A 17157-nucleotide genomic window follows, 5' to 3' on the forward strand; every position below is an offset into this window, starting at 1 on the left:
TGACTCCTAGTTCATGAGGCTGGGCGTCCAGGGAACTGCTGATTCCAGCAGCGGGTAGTAGTCTGATGGCTCCCCCAGACTGGGGAGTCTCTTAGAAATGTTCCTAAGTGCAGAGGGCTGCTCTCCTGGATGGAGCCCCTGGAACCTGTGTCAGAGTTCATCACTCCATTCCACTCCCTGCACTCACCATGAATCAGGCAACAGTAAGATTGCCATTTGCCTGAAATGTCAGGGTGTTCAGCTCCAAAATCTTTCAAGGACACACAACACAAAAGTTACAAGTGGAAAGAGGATTTTATTTTTGTTTTCCTCAACCTGTTTCATATTTCATGCCTGGGCTCGAGGTTGCCTGGGCTTGGAGGTGCAAGAGCAGGAGCAGCAACTGAGCCAAAAGGGCAGAGAAAGGCCCTGACAAAGACTTGTGCTCGATGCTACAGAGGAAAGGAAGCAACTCCAGGGGAACCCAAGGAGCTTCCCCATCCTAGGAGCATAGAAAGCTTCCTCCCCCCGGATGCGGGGCACGAGAGGCCATCTCCATGGTGCATGAGCAGCAGCAGCAGCAAAGAACCGAACCAAAAGGGCCCGAGGGAGCGCTGACAAGGGGCTGTGCTCAGTGCTACAGAGGAAAAGAAGCAGCTCCAGGGGAACCCAAGAAGCTTCCCCGTCCTAGGAGTCTAGAAAGTTTCCTCTCCCCGGATGCGGGGCCCGAGAGGTCATCTCTGTGGTGCATGGAGCAGGAAGAACCGAGCCAAAAGGGCCCCGAGAAGCCCTGACAAAGACCTGTGCTCAATGCTACAGAGGAAAGAAAGCAACTCCAGGGGAACCCAAGGAGCTTCCCCATCCTAGGAGCATAGAAAGCTTCCTCCTCCCGGATGCGGGGCACGAGAGGCCATCTCCATGGTGCATGAGCAGCAGCAGCAGCAAAGAACCGAGCCAAAAGGGCCCGAGGGAGCGCTGACAAGGGGCTGTGCCCAATGCTACAGAGGAAAAGAAGCAGCTCCAGGGGAACCCAAGAAGCTTCCCCGTCCTAGGAGTCTAGAAAGTTTCCTCTCCCCGGATGCGGGGCCCGAGAGGTCATCTCTGTGGTGCATGAGCAGCAGCATGAACCTAGCCAAAAAGGGACCAGAGGAGGCCTGAGAAGGGGATGTGCTCGATGCTACAGAGGAAAGGAAGCAGCTCCCGGGGAACCCAAGAAGCTTCCCCGTCCTGGGAGTATAGAAATTTTCCTCCCCCCGGATGCGGGGCACGAGAGGCCACCTTCATGGAAGCACAAGCAGCAGGCACCTGGCCAGAATGGCTCAAAGGAGACCTGGCAAGGAGCCGCGCTCAGTGCTGCAGAGGAAGGCAAAAAAACCCATAGGCATTTCCTAGCCCACTCAGGGGAAAAAAAGCCTTCCTCCCCCCAGCTGCAGGGCATGAGAGGCCATCTTCGTGGTGCATGAGCAGCAGGCAGTAACCCAGCCAAAAGGGACCAGAGGAGCCTTGACAAGTGGTCATGCTCAATGCTGCAGAGGAAGGCAAAAAACCCCCGGGGACCAGTGCCAATCCGCCCCGGGGGAAAAAATTCCTTCCTGACCCCAGCACTGGCGATCGGCTACTCCCTGAGCATGTGAGCAAGACCTGCTTCCTCCTCCCATAGGCTGGGCACACCTCCCAAGAGATGCTCAAGCCCTATTCTCCCTCACCCTGGAGCCATCTCAGGGCATTCTGAGAGTGGTCAAATGCCCCTGGCCTGATCATCCTTGCAGGCAGGCATCTTTTCCTGTGCCTGGCAGGACACCAATAGGTGTTCCAAAGCACTGGATACCCTGGCAACATCTCTGTATCTCATTTCTTACAACTACTGGCTCCAGAAGGGATGCTCTGCAGTGCTCCTCAAAGCTGAAAAATCCTGATTCCCTCAGGCACCTCCAGAAATTGGTGGTTCTTCTCGTATTCTGCAGCTTAAGTCTAGCTTCTGGTCTTCCTCCCTCAGCCCTCACCAACTAATTCCACTGGCTCCTCAAGGGCCTCCTCTGGGATGTCTCTGGGCTGCTCCCAGGCCAGGGTCTGGCACCAGACACAAGAGGATGCTCCCTTTTATAGTGCCCCGGGGCACTGTCACTGCTGTGCTGCTGTTGCCAGGTGATGGCATTGTGCCATCAGGGTGATGTGTCCCCCATGTGCAGCCCTGCCCATTGCCACCTCACCCACCTCCCTTCTGCCCTGCATCTTTCAGAGGGAATTGACAGGAAATTGTCAGAATATTGCATTATTGCACAGCACTTCCTACTTCCTACATTAGGCAAGATTCTAGTCTGCACTATTGGTAAATAATTACAATTTTAGGAAAGTGTTTTGAAATATTTTGAGGTTAAAATATGCGTTTTTGATCTAAAGCCTAAAACTAATTATACAAAAATGGAAGGTATAAACTGGAGTACATCAGTCAGTTCACCCATACTAGAAATAAAAGATACATCTGTTGCCCTGCATTTTTTCTTGTTGCCTTTCTTCCTGTTGCCTTTGCCTGGATAAGAAGTCTTACCTGCACATTGTATTAATAGTTTATGAATGTTTAAAATAAGAAATTCTAGGCTTTTTTTCTTATAATGCAGTTAGGGATGGCTTGGGTTTCATTACACTTTTCCCATGCCTACACTGCTAAGCATGGCTGTGCCCTTTTTCAAAAGCTATTTCCCCTTTTGAGGGCAGATTGGGTTTCATCAGCAAATTAAATGAGCTAAGATGCAAACTTGGCAATTTCCTATTAGAAAAATGATTCAGAGTAAGCTCGTTAGTCTTGGTGGCTTTGTGAGACAGCCAGTGGGCAACGCTTAAACCTAAATCAGAGAAGTGCTACTGCCAAGACTCAGGAAACTTTTCTTCCCTGCTAATTAACCTGTGATTTGTCATCTAATGCAATGACCATAAAAGCTGTAATGTGACCAGAAGAACGAATATGGATGGCAAGAGGTTTATAACTGAATAAAGTATTACTGGTACAAAATGAGGTAGCTGTGACTGGTGTGGTATCAGACGCCCATTGTCCAAATAGCTGATGCAGGTACTGTAGAGAACAGCTCCACATCTTGTCAGGATTTATGTCACAGCTATGTCAAAAATATTGGCTGTGTTTTGCTTCTGCTTTGCTCTGCAGACAAGAGCTTTTCATAGCAGCTTCCCACTACTTAGTGTTATTAATGTCCAGTGGTACAGTTCTGTGTTTAAAATAAATTGATCCATTTAGGCATAACTGGACCATAAAACACTCTTGGCTTTATGCATTTAAACACCACACTGTTTATAGAAACACCTACAGTGATGAAATTCTTCGTGAACTGTAGCAGAATTGTACAGCCAAATCTTCACAGATAACTTCCAGCTGCATTACTTTTGGCTTTTTTCTTCCTAGCCTTCCAGCTGCATTACTTTTGACTTTTCTCTTCCTAGCAGACTTCTTGACAAACTTGACAAAGATCAGCCAGCACAGTTTAAGGAAATCAAGCTGTGCAGCCTGGCAGACAGGATTTTTGAGCCATGGGAGGAGTTGTACACACTGTCACTTAGAATCATAGAATCAGTCAGGGTTGGAAGGGACCACAAGGATCAGCCAGTTCCAACCTCCCTGCCATGGGCAGGGACACCTCACACTAGATCAGGCTGGCCAGAGCCTCATCCAGCCTGGCTGCAAACACCTCCAGGGATGGGGCCTCAACCACCTCCCTGGACAACCCATTCCAGGCTCTCACCACTCTCATGGGGAAGAACTTCTTCCTTACATCCAGTCTGAATCTCCCCACTTCCAGCTTTATCCCATTCCCCCAGTCCTGTCACTACCTGATATCCCAAAAAACCCCTCCCCAGCTTTCTTGTAGGCCCCCTTCAGATACTGGAAGGCTACAAGAAGGTCACCTCAGAGCCTTCTTTACTTCATTGTGAGTTTTTTGCTGAGGGCTTTGTTTGAACACTGGACCTCTCTGCAGTATGCTAGGAGTTGGGAGTAGTGGCTATGCACATGATGCATGAAGAGTTAAATCTGGGATCCTAGTTGGATGCTTGACTGCCTCTGATTGTTCCGAGCATTTGACAAAGCTTTAACCAAGCCAAAATTAATTGTATATTAATATTAATATTTGCAGAAACACTGACACTGGAGAAAGATGTCTGTGTTTACCACAGCTGTTTTTGCTGTTCCCAACACCTTATCATAAGCTCCTGCATTCGTGACGGTGAGGGACAGAAAGCAGGGGCATGGGGTTTTTTTTGACAGAAGTGTTGCCTTGAGGAAGGTGAGAAGTGTGACTGCCCAAGCCCTGAACAGCATACAGGAAGCAGTATGGTTCAGGAGACTCAACCAAGAGGCAGAGCTGCAGTAAACCACAGAGTTAAGTACGTCCCTGTCCCATACACATGCATATATTTGCAAACCTGTCTCTTCTAAGAATAAACTCACTTCTGACTGGATCAAAACAAACCCTGGAGGAAGCTTTCAGGATTATTATATTTCAGGAATAAGGAAAAACCTATAAACTTTGAATTCCTTAATTGCAGAAGTTTATAACCAAACTAACTTTTTACCAGCAGATTTTCAAGCTTCAGGGGAAAAAAAAAGTGTTCATTACTATGCTGTTTTCTGTTCACCCTAGATAAGCAAATGAGGTTTTGGGTTTTGAATAGAAAAGGTGGTAGCAAATGCTTCCTTGGTTATAAATCATTTGGGGAGGGAGCCTGAGCTGCTGCCCACCATGTGCTAGATCTGAAGGCTTCATCCCTGTTGATGAGATTGTTCCTCATTAAGGTTCATCAGAACCTGAGCCAGATGATGTAAGATAAGAAATGTTATTGATGCACTTTCTCATCTTGCTGCCTGTGTGATGTAGTGTGGTTGCTGGACTAAATTAGCAATGAAAGCTAACAAGGTGGAAGATGTGAGGTGTCCACTGGAAATCTGTGATGGCAGAAGAAATCTACTATGTATAATATTTTCTGAGTTTTTATGTAGAAAAGATCCAAAAGGAGGTAACCTGGTCTTAAATAACTTTAATTACTGTGAGAACGTTCTCCTCTTTCAGGAGACTTTCTCCTCTTTCTCCTTCAGGACTTTCCTCTCTTTCTGCACCATGGCACTGGGCGACTGTCGGTACTCTTTTCCTTAGATGTCTTATATTAATTAAAAGAGATTAGGTAGGATACCTAATGCTGATTTTTATGGTCATTTAGGATCACCTTCTTAACAGCAAGACCTGTCAGATAATGTTCTGCTTTGATTTAGTTTGAGATAGGCCATTATTATGGGAAGACTTGTCCTCATAAGCTTCAATAGACATGAAGTGATATGAGGCTGACTTTCAATGTGAGGAAATCTCAGCCTGTGTTGCCAAGGAGTGAGTTCATTAATGATGGAGCACTTTTTGCTCTGGTTGAATAAACTGGAATCTCTCTTCTTTGCTGCTTAAAATGACTCAGTTCTGTACAAATTATGCTGTCCAGCTGCTAAAGTTTATCTGCGATCTTCAAGAAATAGCCTGAAGCAAACAAAACTGCAATTCCATTTGGAATTTAATATTAATGAAGTGTTGCCTGCACATAACCATCAGGCACTGTTCTGTGCATCCTAAACGTGTGTGCATTGTAAGCCTTAAAGTTCCATAACTTAGTCTAAAGCAGACAGAATTTTCCTGAGACTATTGGGGGCTAAGCCTTTTACCTGGGAAGTCAGTGGAAGATATATGCTTCCTCAGACCACTGAAATGAAAAATGAGGTTGGATATGAGACCTCCTGAACAATTGCAATTAAAAATGCGTGCACACTGTGGAGGAGGATGGTTTGAATACTAAGGTGCTGAGGCATGCTCAAGAGCAAGCACATAGGCACTTGCTGCCCAAAAACTTCAGGCTGGAGATGAGAGAGTTTGTAACTCCAGAACAAGTCTGACACCTGCAAGGACAAAGCAAGTCACTTGCCTCATGACAGGCCTTGATCCTGCTGTGAAAGGGACTATTTAGTCCTTGTATCCGAGAGCAGAAGACTGCTGCTTGTCCCAGGGGATCCTTGCTGGTGTTCCATCTGACCAAAGGATCAGGATAGCTCTACCTCCTTTAAAGCTACCATCAGTGCTCTTCAATGCACTCCTGCAGGGCTGTCTGGAGCTCCTGCTCTCTGGGCTGTGTCTTTATGGGCTCTGTGTATGGTGTCTGTGAAACTTCCCTAGCACAAGCCAACTTACTAATTCTTGGCCTTTTTGCTTCTGACACCTCAATCTCCTAACACAAGCATTCTCCAGAGCTGAGGCCAGTTGTCTTTCTGCAGACTGCAGCTTCCTGCACTGCTGACAAGCATAAGTACCACCTATCATGGTTTAGTTTGATGTTGCTAGTTAGCAACTGATCTCTCCCTTGTTGATCTGTGTTACCCTTTGTAGATGAGTTTATAGCATCATCCCCTGACTGTTCCCAGCCATGACTCTAGCTCCAATTTTTGTGATATAAGGCAGGAAGATTCTCACCATGGCTTCAGGAGTAGATGTTTTAAGTATAAACTGATCTGGAGAGAATGTGCACTGTTCCTCAGGTTATCTTATGATAGGAAAGAATAATTAAACAAGGATTCTTCTGATCTCGAGTTTGAGTAGGGAAGAATAATTTTTGAGAAAAGAAGAAATTTTGGTTTCATTACTTGGCAAGCTTGCTCAGACAGAAGAGCTCTGTGTAACTCTCCCTTTCCTTTTGAAGGCTTCCTTAAAGGTGACAGGCTTCTGAGATTTTTCAGTTGTGAGAACTAATTTGACAAAAAACAACAAAATGAGTCCTTTTATTCCCAGGACTAGATGACTCTGGGTGATCTGCTTTCACGGATATTCTTCGCTGCTGGAAAGAAAAGTAAAGCTCTTTCTGGTTTAACTGACTGTTTCTTTATCACTCTACTTTCTCTGCAGCATCACACGGAAATGCAAACAGATTGAAGATTATCCTCATTTTCTCTGTCAGCTTTTGCTCGATGTAAGGAGGTCTGTATGCTGCAGTCAGCCATGCTGACCTCTTCCATTCCCTCAGGTCACATTTCTATGGAGGAAGCATACAGCTGTTTAGGTTTTTCCTTAAAACCCTGCCCTTGCTGTGGCCAGGCAGAGGAGAGGATCCAGGATGCTGAGGCCACTGCCTGTTGCTGGTGTGGCCTCGCTGGCTTCTTGCAGTGCCCTCCTTGTCTGTGTCAGTTGTCTTTAGGCTTGTCTGGGCTGTTTATGCTTTGGGCAGGGACTGCTGCAGCTGGCATGGTACCACGCCCAGTTGGACTTTGCTTTCCAGTGCTGAGAGTAACGCTGGTACTGAAATCAGCAGTGAGCTTACTGTGGTGCTCCTGTAAAATTAGAATCTAGGAGGATGTTTGTTGCTCACAATTTACAGCATTCTCTACCTTTGAGACCACCAATTCCACATTTTTTTCTGTTCTCACACACAATACTGATGTTCTTACACTCTTCTAACCATGGCTTTATGGCCAGCAGTGCTTGTAAGTGTTCCATGGAGGACTTTGCTCTTCACCACACAGCAGGCAGAACAACGAGCAGGTCTGGTCCTCACAGTGCCTGTGGTTCTGTGCAGCTAACACAGACCTGCACTTCTGCAGTCAGCTGCACCAGCTCCAACAGAGCTGTGGTGTTCCATTTGTGTAATTAATACAGCTCCTCAAAGATGACTGCATATGGAAATGGGAGCCTGCTCATGGCTCCAGGGAGCTCTCATGGCTCATCCTTATAAGCAGCCCTCCCGGTTCCAGGATCAATGCATGGTGAAGCCTTTCTCATCCCTGCAGGGTGACCTTCTCATGAAAGGCTCTTCTTTGCCACAGCTGTGATCTCACTTTCTGTCAGATGTTCATATTTCAGTCTAACCCTATAAACCCAGGAAGTTAAATGCTTTTGGCACAGACTCATTTAGTGCTGTGTCATCTTTCAGCAGAAGCTGCTTCTGCAAATAGCAGTGATCGATTTCTGTCTTTGGCTGCCTGTTATCAAACTCTTGAAGATATAGAAGTGAATTAATAGCAGATCATCTTTGGAAAGATACCACTGCTGTTAAGTGCCCAGATTGAGGAAAAGAAATCCAGTTGTGCTGGGGTGATGATTGATTTGGTGTCTTTCAGTCTCCAGTTTCTGTCGGTCTTGCTGCATGCGCATCCCAACCGAGATCACAGCAGCGGTGAACGTTTCTGACGTCTTCTGGCTGGTTTTCATTTGATAATATATTTTCTCCCATGCTTTGTGTGCCAGCAAGCAATCTCTACTTTAATTAGTTTAAACAAAACCCCAGCCAACACTAAACAAAGATGCAGTGTTACGTGTCCATGTGTAGACATGCACTAAAATTGGTGATGAAATGTGGCATGTGATGGAAAGGCCTGAAGTGACTGCAGGGTTGGAGGGGTCTGACAGAGTGTGATGAGCATGAGTCAGAGGAGCTGGGCTTGGGAGGAACTGTGTGATGGCTGGGACTGGGCTGGGATCTGGCTGCCCAGGGCCTTGCACAGTCTCTCCAGCCCTGCTCTACTGCACAACCATCCGTGTTGTGAAAACTTCCTTCCTTATGTTCAGCTGAGTGTTCATCCTTGCTGTGGTTCAAACCCTACTCTCATTCTTTCACTGAGGAGACCAGAGCTCTGATGGCCTGTGGGGGTAGGAGACTGCAGCAAGAGCCACTCCTGCCCACCCCAGGCTGAAAAAAAACTTTCTTCCCACCCTCTCTGTATGGTGGAGACCACTTTGGTGTCCCCACAGCTCTGTGCTGCAGCCCACCTGCTTTTCAGTCGCTTGTACTGGTGGGGCTGAAAATCACAGAATCATGGAATGAATTGGGTTGGAAGAGACCTCTAGAGGTCATCTAATCCAACACTTCCTGCAGTAAGAAGGGAGAAATCCTATGGCACTCTTCAGGATTATAAACTACCATTGCCCCTTCATGTGCTTCCTTCTTTGGCTGTTTCATTTCTGCATGAAAACAGAACTTTTATGAAATACAGCCTGGGTTTGGCTTGTCGTGATAGGAAGAAAGGGAAGGGATTGAAGCTTGAAGAGGGGAGATTTAGACTAGATATTAGCAAGAAACTTTTTCCAGTAAGGATGGTGAGACACTGGAACAGGTTGCCCAGAAAGGCTGTGGATGCCCCCTTCCTGAAGGTGTTCAAGGCCAGGTTGGATGAGACCTTGAGCAACCTTGGCTAGTGGAGGTATCCCTGCCCACGGCAGGGGTATTGGAACTGGATGATCTTTAAGGTCCCTTCCAACCCAACCCATTCTGTGAATCTATGAAAGGCCAGTTATGACAAAGCACTGCTCATCTACAGTCCTTCAGCCACTTCCCGAGTTTTCCTGGAATAGCTCCTCTGCCATCCATAAGCAATCTGTCAGCGATCGATTTCCCAGGACAACGTGCTGCCGCACGATTTAGTAGCTGCGGTTTCAGGCAATCGCCTGAGTGCCTTCAGAACGTGTCACAGAATGTCACAGAGACATTTTTAATGCTGCCCCAGTATTTATGTTGAGTGCCCAGAAGAAAAAAGAGAAAGCCAAGCAAATGAAAGAATTTAAGCAAATGGAATTACAGCTCATTTGACTACAACCCAAAACTTTCCCTCCAATGCAAAATGCTGGAATTTAGGAATGCTTTCCCTCCTGAAGAGCCAGGAATTAATTTATGCAAGAAACACGTTCAAGCCTACTGGAAGGTGCTAGAGATTTTAAAAACAATCCTATCTAAAGCACTTTTTACATTAAAAAGAAATGAAAACAACCTCAAAACTGGTAAAGTTTCAGAGTTGTTTTTTTTTTAAAAGGAAGGGCTGAAACACAAGTGCAGAAGCCTGAAGTTAAAGAGCCCAAGACACCTAGTGAAGCTAAATTCTCCTACTAATGCCATGCAAGAACTCTTTTATTGACTTCAACTAGGTTTTATTGTGATTCATAACACAAGCTGCCAAATGAAATATAGACTTCTATAAAAATATGAATCAACTATGCTTCTTCAAACTCTGTGGTTTCCAAACAGCTTTATCACATTTATATTTAAGATCACAAAAAGACCTTGCTCCAGAGAGTTCTGCAGCAAGCTGACGAGCTTTGCAGTTAAATCAATTGAACCGAACATTATGAGAACATGAATATGGAAATGGTGAGCTGAAAAATGGAGCTATAGGCAATTCTCATTAAGGGCACGCTGCTCAGAGACGCTGCTGTGCACAGCATCCAGAGAACAAGCATAGACTAGGTCTGTGTGGCAGCCAGGACTTCAGAATTAGGCTGCTGGGTAAGGAGGAGAATAAAGGTGTAAAGGAGAAGTTAAATTTTAGTCTGGTGCAATCATTTCATTAACGTCAGATTTCTTGGAATCAAGCAGAAGGTATTAAAATGCAACCTGCAGCAGAGTGCTGACTGCGGCTGGATCTCACTAGATACTGCTATGTGAAGCCCATTGATACCAAAGTGGCACCAGCCAACCATCACTTGCACCCAGGCTCTCAAGATGCTTCCTCCAGAATGCAAAACTGCTCAAGCACTGCCACACACTTAGCTTTCAATACTGTTACAGAGCAGCAGCTGGAGAACAGAGGGGTTTAAGAAGTCTGAAAGGGGAGGTTAAAATAAAACCTTGACTTTCTAGTACCCAGAGATCGGGAGCTCTCAGAGCTTGTTCTGGAGCTCCCTCTTGAGTTTAGACAGTGCACTGTATTAAAGACACTGCTACACCCTCACAACTGATGCTCCTCAAAACTGGAGTATGTCCTTGTAAAGGAGATGCTTTTAATATCTCCTCAAACCTCTGCACACTGCTTTACAGAGAGTATTGGATGATCTTGAGTTACAAACTCTGCAACCTTGAAAGGATGGTGAGAAGATAAGTTTGTGTTGAAGATGGGAAGAGGCACTTGCACACCCTTGGTAATCAGTGCAGGAGCACCACAAACAGGAAAACCTGTCACTGTGAACCACCAAATGGAACCACACACACTGAGGATGAGAAATGAACTGCTGTCTGTTTGTAAAGAAAACCACAGTTTTCACCAGGTTTAGTTAGGGCTGGTAAGTCATCCCACTCTTGGGATGACTTTTTAGCTACTCTCACCATCAGTCCTCTCCCACAATAGCTAACGGTCCAAAAATCAGGAAGTCTTTGGAAGCAGTGCAAGAGCCACAACAAGCCTTGCCTATGATGATCATATTTTACTACTGCTGAGCCCCCACTCAGCACTTTCTTGTGCCCTTGGAGGAGCACCCATGCTGGCCAGCTGAGTCATCCATGACTACCTCTGCCCTCAACGCTGCTGAGGCTGTGTTCCCACTACCTAGTCAGTGGGAACAGATTTCTATGAGATTCCAGAACTGAGAAAAGATTCTTTCTGTTCTAGTTGTACCTTTCCATGGAGGGTCTCTGTGCCATTTCTTTAATCAAAGAAACAGTTTTAACCCTTCTGCAGCTCAAGCTGTGAGGTCTGCCACAGACTATCAGGGATCTAAACCTTACCCTCCTATCACAAGGATTGTAGTATTAAGCAAGCTTCTCTATTTCAGGGCATAACAGATTTCACCTTGAGTGTCTCAGAACAACAACAGTTTATTTAGTTGTTCTTAGTGATTAAAGTAGCACTACAGAAGCACAAAGGCCTATAGAGATGCCTGCTTCTCCCACCATGTGCCTTGCTGTTCTTGAGCCCTGTAAGGTATTTGTCATTTCACACATGTAGCCCTTAATTTGATGCATCACTTCTGAAACAAGCTTGCTGTTTACAGATGCCAGGTTACAGCCAGATCGCTTTCTAAGGTGACACAAAATGTTTTGATTACCCTTATGCTAGAGTCTCACAAAACAGACAAAAAATAACCAACAAAACCCCTTCCTATTAGCTAAAATCAGACCTTGTTTGCTCAGCACAGAAACTTGTGGAAACTTGTGCACAATTCATTAGCTATACCAAGTACAAGACTAAAAGGAATGGCTTGAAATTTGTACCTAGAAAGAGTCTGTTTTCTCTACTGCCAGAGGGCATGGACCTAAGACTTTTCTCTCTCTACAACCAAAAGACATCACAATAAGCCACCAAAATACTGAAACAGGCTGGAAACACACATCACAGCCCACATTAGGTTCTAAGTAATATTCTAGAAAATAAAGATGTTTCCTTACTTTTCATGGTGCCCTCTTCCTCCTCGTCTTCTGTGTTTATGACCATTGTACCCAGCTGGGATTCCAAGGTGCCATCATGTTCTATCATGGTGTTGGCTCCATCACTCAGTGTGTTGACAGCTCTTATGGTACCAGTTTCATCTCCACTTGCCCTTACCATGGTCCCGGAATCAGTTTCATCTTCTTCCTGGACAAGGATGCCAGAAATGTTTTTTTACTGATGGTGGTGAAGTCCTGTGAAGAATGTCTGTAGCCAAGGACACTGGCAAGCCTTCCTAATTCAGAGATTAATTATACACATAAAAGCAACATCTTGTTATATGCACTTAGTTCTCTCCCTGTCATCTCCAAACAGGTAAGGAAAAGTCTTCTTACTTTTCTGCCAGCATGAAAAAATTAGAGAACAGATAATCAGCAGAAACTTCTCAGTGCAAGCTGTAGCTCATTTCTGACCTGGTGACCTGTCCATAAGAGTAGGTTACAATACTCATTCAGTGTTTCTATTCATGCTACTTCTTTAAGCAGTAGACCAAAACCCCTTATCTCAAGTGATTCACTGAGGAGCTGTTAGGTGTTAGACAGCAACAAGTTTAAGTCTGGAGTGCTTGTGGCACACTGAAGAAAAACAATCACCCTATTTTTAAGGAGTCTCTCTTTAGCATTTAGACACTTTTACTTGCTACAAAATTCAGAAACACTGAAGCAAAGTTCACTGAACTTGCAAATCTTTTAAAAGGAATTAAATAAATTACCAAGGTCTAGCAATTTTTTTTGTTTAATTAAAAGTATTTGTCTATTTGTTAATAGGTATTAATATTACAGAAGTTGAATTATTGCTGTCGAGGCTCAAGAGACTGACTCTGCAGGAAAATACAAGCTCCTGAAATGAATTCTGATAGGACAATTTACGTCAGACAGTTAAATTAGCCAGAGGAAGGAGCTTCATTAGGTGGTGTGTGCTTCACTAAGGATATATTCTGATCAGGATTTAATCAAGAACAAGATCAAAACTTCTACACCTAGTTAGTTTCTTGGAAATGTGGACTAAATATCTAATTACTAGAACAGAAGTCACTTCCTAGATTTACTGTAGAGTTTCTAGGCATCACACCTCGGATGGAATGTTCATGTTTGGTTATAAGGACAAAGTTCACTGTCCTGTGTGACATGGGCTTACTGATCTTTATCACTGTTAGAGGAAAAAAACATAGACCTCACACATCAAGCTGCAACACTACATCTCAATGTCACTGAGAGAAGCTAGACTCCTCCACATTCTGGTGTTCCAAGCATTTTATCTGTTCTGCCAAGGTGTCTATATAGTTTACTTCTCAACCCCAGAATCAATAGCAAGAGAAGAAAACTTCACAAAAGGTTAATGGAGGAGAAGTAACTTTATATGGAGATGAGTGGGCGAGAGGAAGTAATAAATTTGTTAGCTACACATCGTTTAACAAAGGACTGCAGCAGAAACTTCCACAGCACTTGGGAAGTGCTTGGGAAGACTTTTCTGCCAGTAGACAGAGTTTGGGAAAACACACACACTGACAGAGACGATTTAACTCTACTACACAGACTCCATCTCCCAGCAATGTGACTCCAGACTGGTCAGAAATGAAGAAGGGAGGGTAGGGACAACACTCAGAGCCAACATTAAGGCAACGTGACCATTAAAGTGACTTCCACACTGAATAAATAGGCAGCCCTGAACTGGGAAACTAGGTGAACAATGTCTTCAGCACAGATACTGTGGACCATGCTGTTCAGGTCTGACCTCTGAAAGAAGTGGCATACAAAGCCTTTCGTCGTTCTTTTATTCAGGCTGAAGCAAGCAGAGGCTCAAACCCAACATGCATTCCATATTCACATGCTGCAACCACTGGAAGAAGGAGCCCAAACTTAAAACTCACAGCAATCCCCTGAACCATTTGTCATGCCCTCACCTTGGCTTTCTGTCGGTTGCTCTTGTGCAGTAGAAAGTTTCTATAAGGGGGGTTCTAAAGCACAACAATAGTAAAACAACACAATATATGTATATCATAATGCATCACAGATGATTATTATTTTCTACTAGGAAAGCAGTCTAAAACCTGAATCTGCAGTGAAGAATTCCCACTACTACATATATAATGTAGTACAGGCCAACTGGGAGAATAGATCAGGTCTTTTGCACACACTACTTCGTAGTCCTATTCAATCACAGGTCTTGAGCTACACTCTGAGCTAAGCAGTAAGCCACACATGCTGGTTATTCCCTTCAAATAGAAAGATTGAGCAGGAACCAAGCATCAGCTTAAGCAGTTCTGAAATAGAAACCTCAATGCCTGAATCAAATCCACCAGCAATTGGACAAAGTACTGCGAAATCAAACACTAAAGCAGCTAAATTTTGTGAAAGGAGCAAAGGCTTGGACTTTGTAAGCTGTTGTCATTAAGTACTCACTGAATTCTCTTCATCATCTTGGTCTAGTTCACGCTGCTGTGCCTCTTGCCTTTTCAACTTGATATCCATGGCTTCGTTAATCAAGTCCCGCAGAATTGAGACTCCTTTGGCACTTTTAACGAACGGGTGCTGAGAAGCATTTTAGAAACAAATAAGCACTGCATCCCAATCAAGACATAAACCACTGTTACTGTGGTCTGTTTCCAATCAAAATTAAGGTTTAACTCAATATATTACTAAAATAAAAATCCAGTGCTTCTGTTTGGCAGAGGAGGGAGACCTCCCACCCTCCAAACAAGAACATTCTCCAAAGGGCACTACTGCTGTGAGACTTTGTCCTTGTTTAAGCCTCCAGGGCAAAAACCCATGGGGCCTCAGGGTCCAGTAGTTAACCCTTAGCCTACAACAGACTTAGGGTCATTCCCCTCCCACATTAAATTCGTATTAAACTCTTATTTCTTTCCTTAGCAGCTTAGCTGTCAGGAATCATTCACACAGCTCATCACCATGCCTAGACCATTCTCAGCAACCCCTTTCACTTAGTTTCCACTTTTTAGTGCTTTATGAAGCAGTTTCTTGGAAGTGCTGGTGAGAATTTGAAAGTAAAAGCTGTTCCAAAAGGCAAAGTAACAGAAGAACCACCCAGAGAAGAAAAAGGCAGGAAGCTGATGTTAGACTGGTTCTTAAAGAAGAAAAGTTGAAGTCAAACATTAAGATTTTAAAAATAAGACAGCAAGAAGTAAAATCTGGAGTGAGCAGGAGCAGCAAGTACCAAACCAAACATCTCAACAGATAAGCAGCACTGCCTACCCCAGCAAGCCTTCTCTAGAGCTTACATTCCACTAAGAAAAGGCAGACCTGCAGAAGCTGTGTTGCTGTGGCACGCTGCTCCGGGCTCTTAACAAGACACTGCTTTACAAAGTCAGTGAAGTTGTCTGACCAGATCTCTGGCCTCCGAAACGTTGGAGGTGGATTGGTTGGAATCATGAAAATTGCCTGAAAACAGAAGAACATTCCAGATTTGAAAACAAAGTATAAAAGATTTCCACCAATACAACACAAATCCACACATACACTGGTACCAAAAACAACGGGCATTTCACCTTTGCTGCGTCTGGAGAGTTTGTGCCAATATTATGAATTTGCTCAGAGGGATGAAGAAATCAGACTTTTCTTACTAGGTATTTACATGTCTATTTGAGCCATTATGTGTCCAACAGGTGCCAATTTCAAGTCTTAAAAATTTGCGCTTACATGAGAAAATCACTTTGGTAATAAACCTGAAAATACATTTCTTCACACCCAGCACAAGGATCTGCAGCTACGTCTTAACAGAAGAGGTTCCTGATTTTCCTTCCCATGCAGATTCTCCTTCTCAAAGACTTGGTTTTCATTTAATCAACAATACAAAGAACTGTCAGAAAACAAATCATTTAAACTAAAAGCAAGGTGGCACATCGGCACATTTTTCAGCCAGCTGTAACAGCAAAACCTTTCCATACAGCAGTAGATTATCCACAGTCCTTACCCTCATAGGATGAATATCTGCATATGGTGGTTTGCCTTCAGCCATTTCTATTGCAGTGATCCCCAGAGACCAGATGTCTGCCACACAATTATACCCAATTTCTTGAATCACTTCTGGAGCCATCCAAAATGGAGTCCCTATAACTGTGTTCCGCTTTGCCATGGTGTCCTGAGAAGAACAGCAAGATAAAGATCCAGACAATGGCAACCGTATTAGCCATACACATTTATTAATGAATTATCACCCAAATTACCTGCCATTTGCATGTACACACACACACACTGTTAAATTCAGCAAGACTGTGATATGGAGGGCTGCGAAGAGGAAATTAAATGTGCTTACAGAAGTCACAAATACCCTGAAGCAAACTGCAAATGCTACTGCAAACCATCATGTAGGTATAGCAGCTGCCACAGAGGAAGATCTGCTCTAAAGTGCTGCCATTCTAGTATCTCATTATGTGATGTAAAGTGCTAAAAACCAGTTCAGAACAATTTCTCAAAGTCTCAACAAGCACATCACCCTCACAGGCAGGTTAAAACAACAAACTGAAGTGCACACAGCTATCATGGGTTTACTTACTGTAAGCTGTCCCGCCACTCCAAAATCTGCTAGTTTGGCATGACCTTCTGTATTCAGCAATATATTGCCAGCTTTGATGTCCCTGTGTATTTTCCTCATAAAATGCAGGTACTCTAGTCCTTTCAGTGTGGACTGCACTATTGTAGCAATTTCCTCTTCTGTGAGCTAAAAAAAAAAAGCCAAACTATCAGCTGCTTAGACGTTACATGATTCTGTATCAGCCTATCTTCCTGAGATTCTCTAACTGCCATTTAATTGCCTTCATTAAAGGCATGGGGGAATTAGTGACTTACAGCATTATGTTGCATTATATCACAACCAGCACACACAAACACTAAACCCCTTTCTCCACTAGTAATTCTTATCCTGCAATAACCAAAGTAAGGCAGAGTAGAGTCTGTTATTCAGAATGAGTCTGCATTTTCAGGAAAGCCAAACCCAAATCTCCT

The 17157-nt window shown here is 44.2% G+C and overlaps 1 protein-coding gene across 1 annotated transcript in view; it reads right to left on the reverse strand.

The window, feature by feature from the left end:
• Positions 1-17157, reverse strand: part of STK4 (serine/threonine kinase 4) — a 46860-nt gene that overhangs the window by 22939 nt on the left and 6764 nt on the right. The window contains exons 5-9 of the mRNA XM_054391795.1: positions 16709-16873; positions 16127-16294; positions 15457-15594; positions 14599-14727; positions 12157-12343 (exon numbers count right to left, since the gene is read on the reverse strand). Coding sequence (XP_054247770.1) covers positions 12157-12343; positions 14599-14727; positions 15457-15594; positions 16127-16294; positions 16709-16873 — 787 coding nt within the window. The remainder of the gene's footprint in view (positions 1-12156; positions 12344-14598; positions 14728-15456; positions 15595-16126; positions 16295-16708; positions 16874-17157) is intronic.

This window comes from Indicator indicator, chromosome 24 (genome assembly GCF_027791375.1).
Source record: "Indicator indicator isolate 239-I01 chromosome 24, UM_Iind_1.1, whole genome shotgun sequence".
Taxonomy (NCBI): domain Eukaryota; kingdom Metazoa; phylum Chordata; class Aves; order Piciformes; family Indicatoridae; genus Indicator; species Indicator indicator.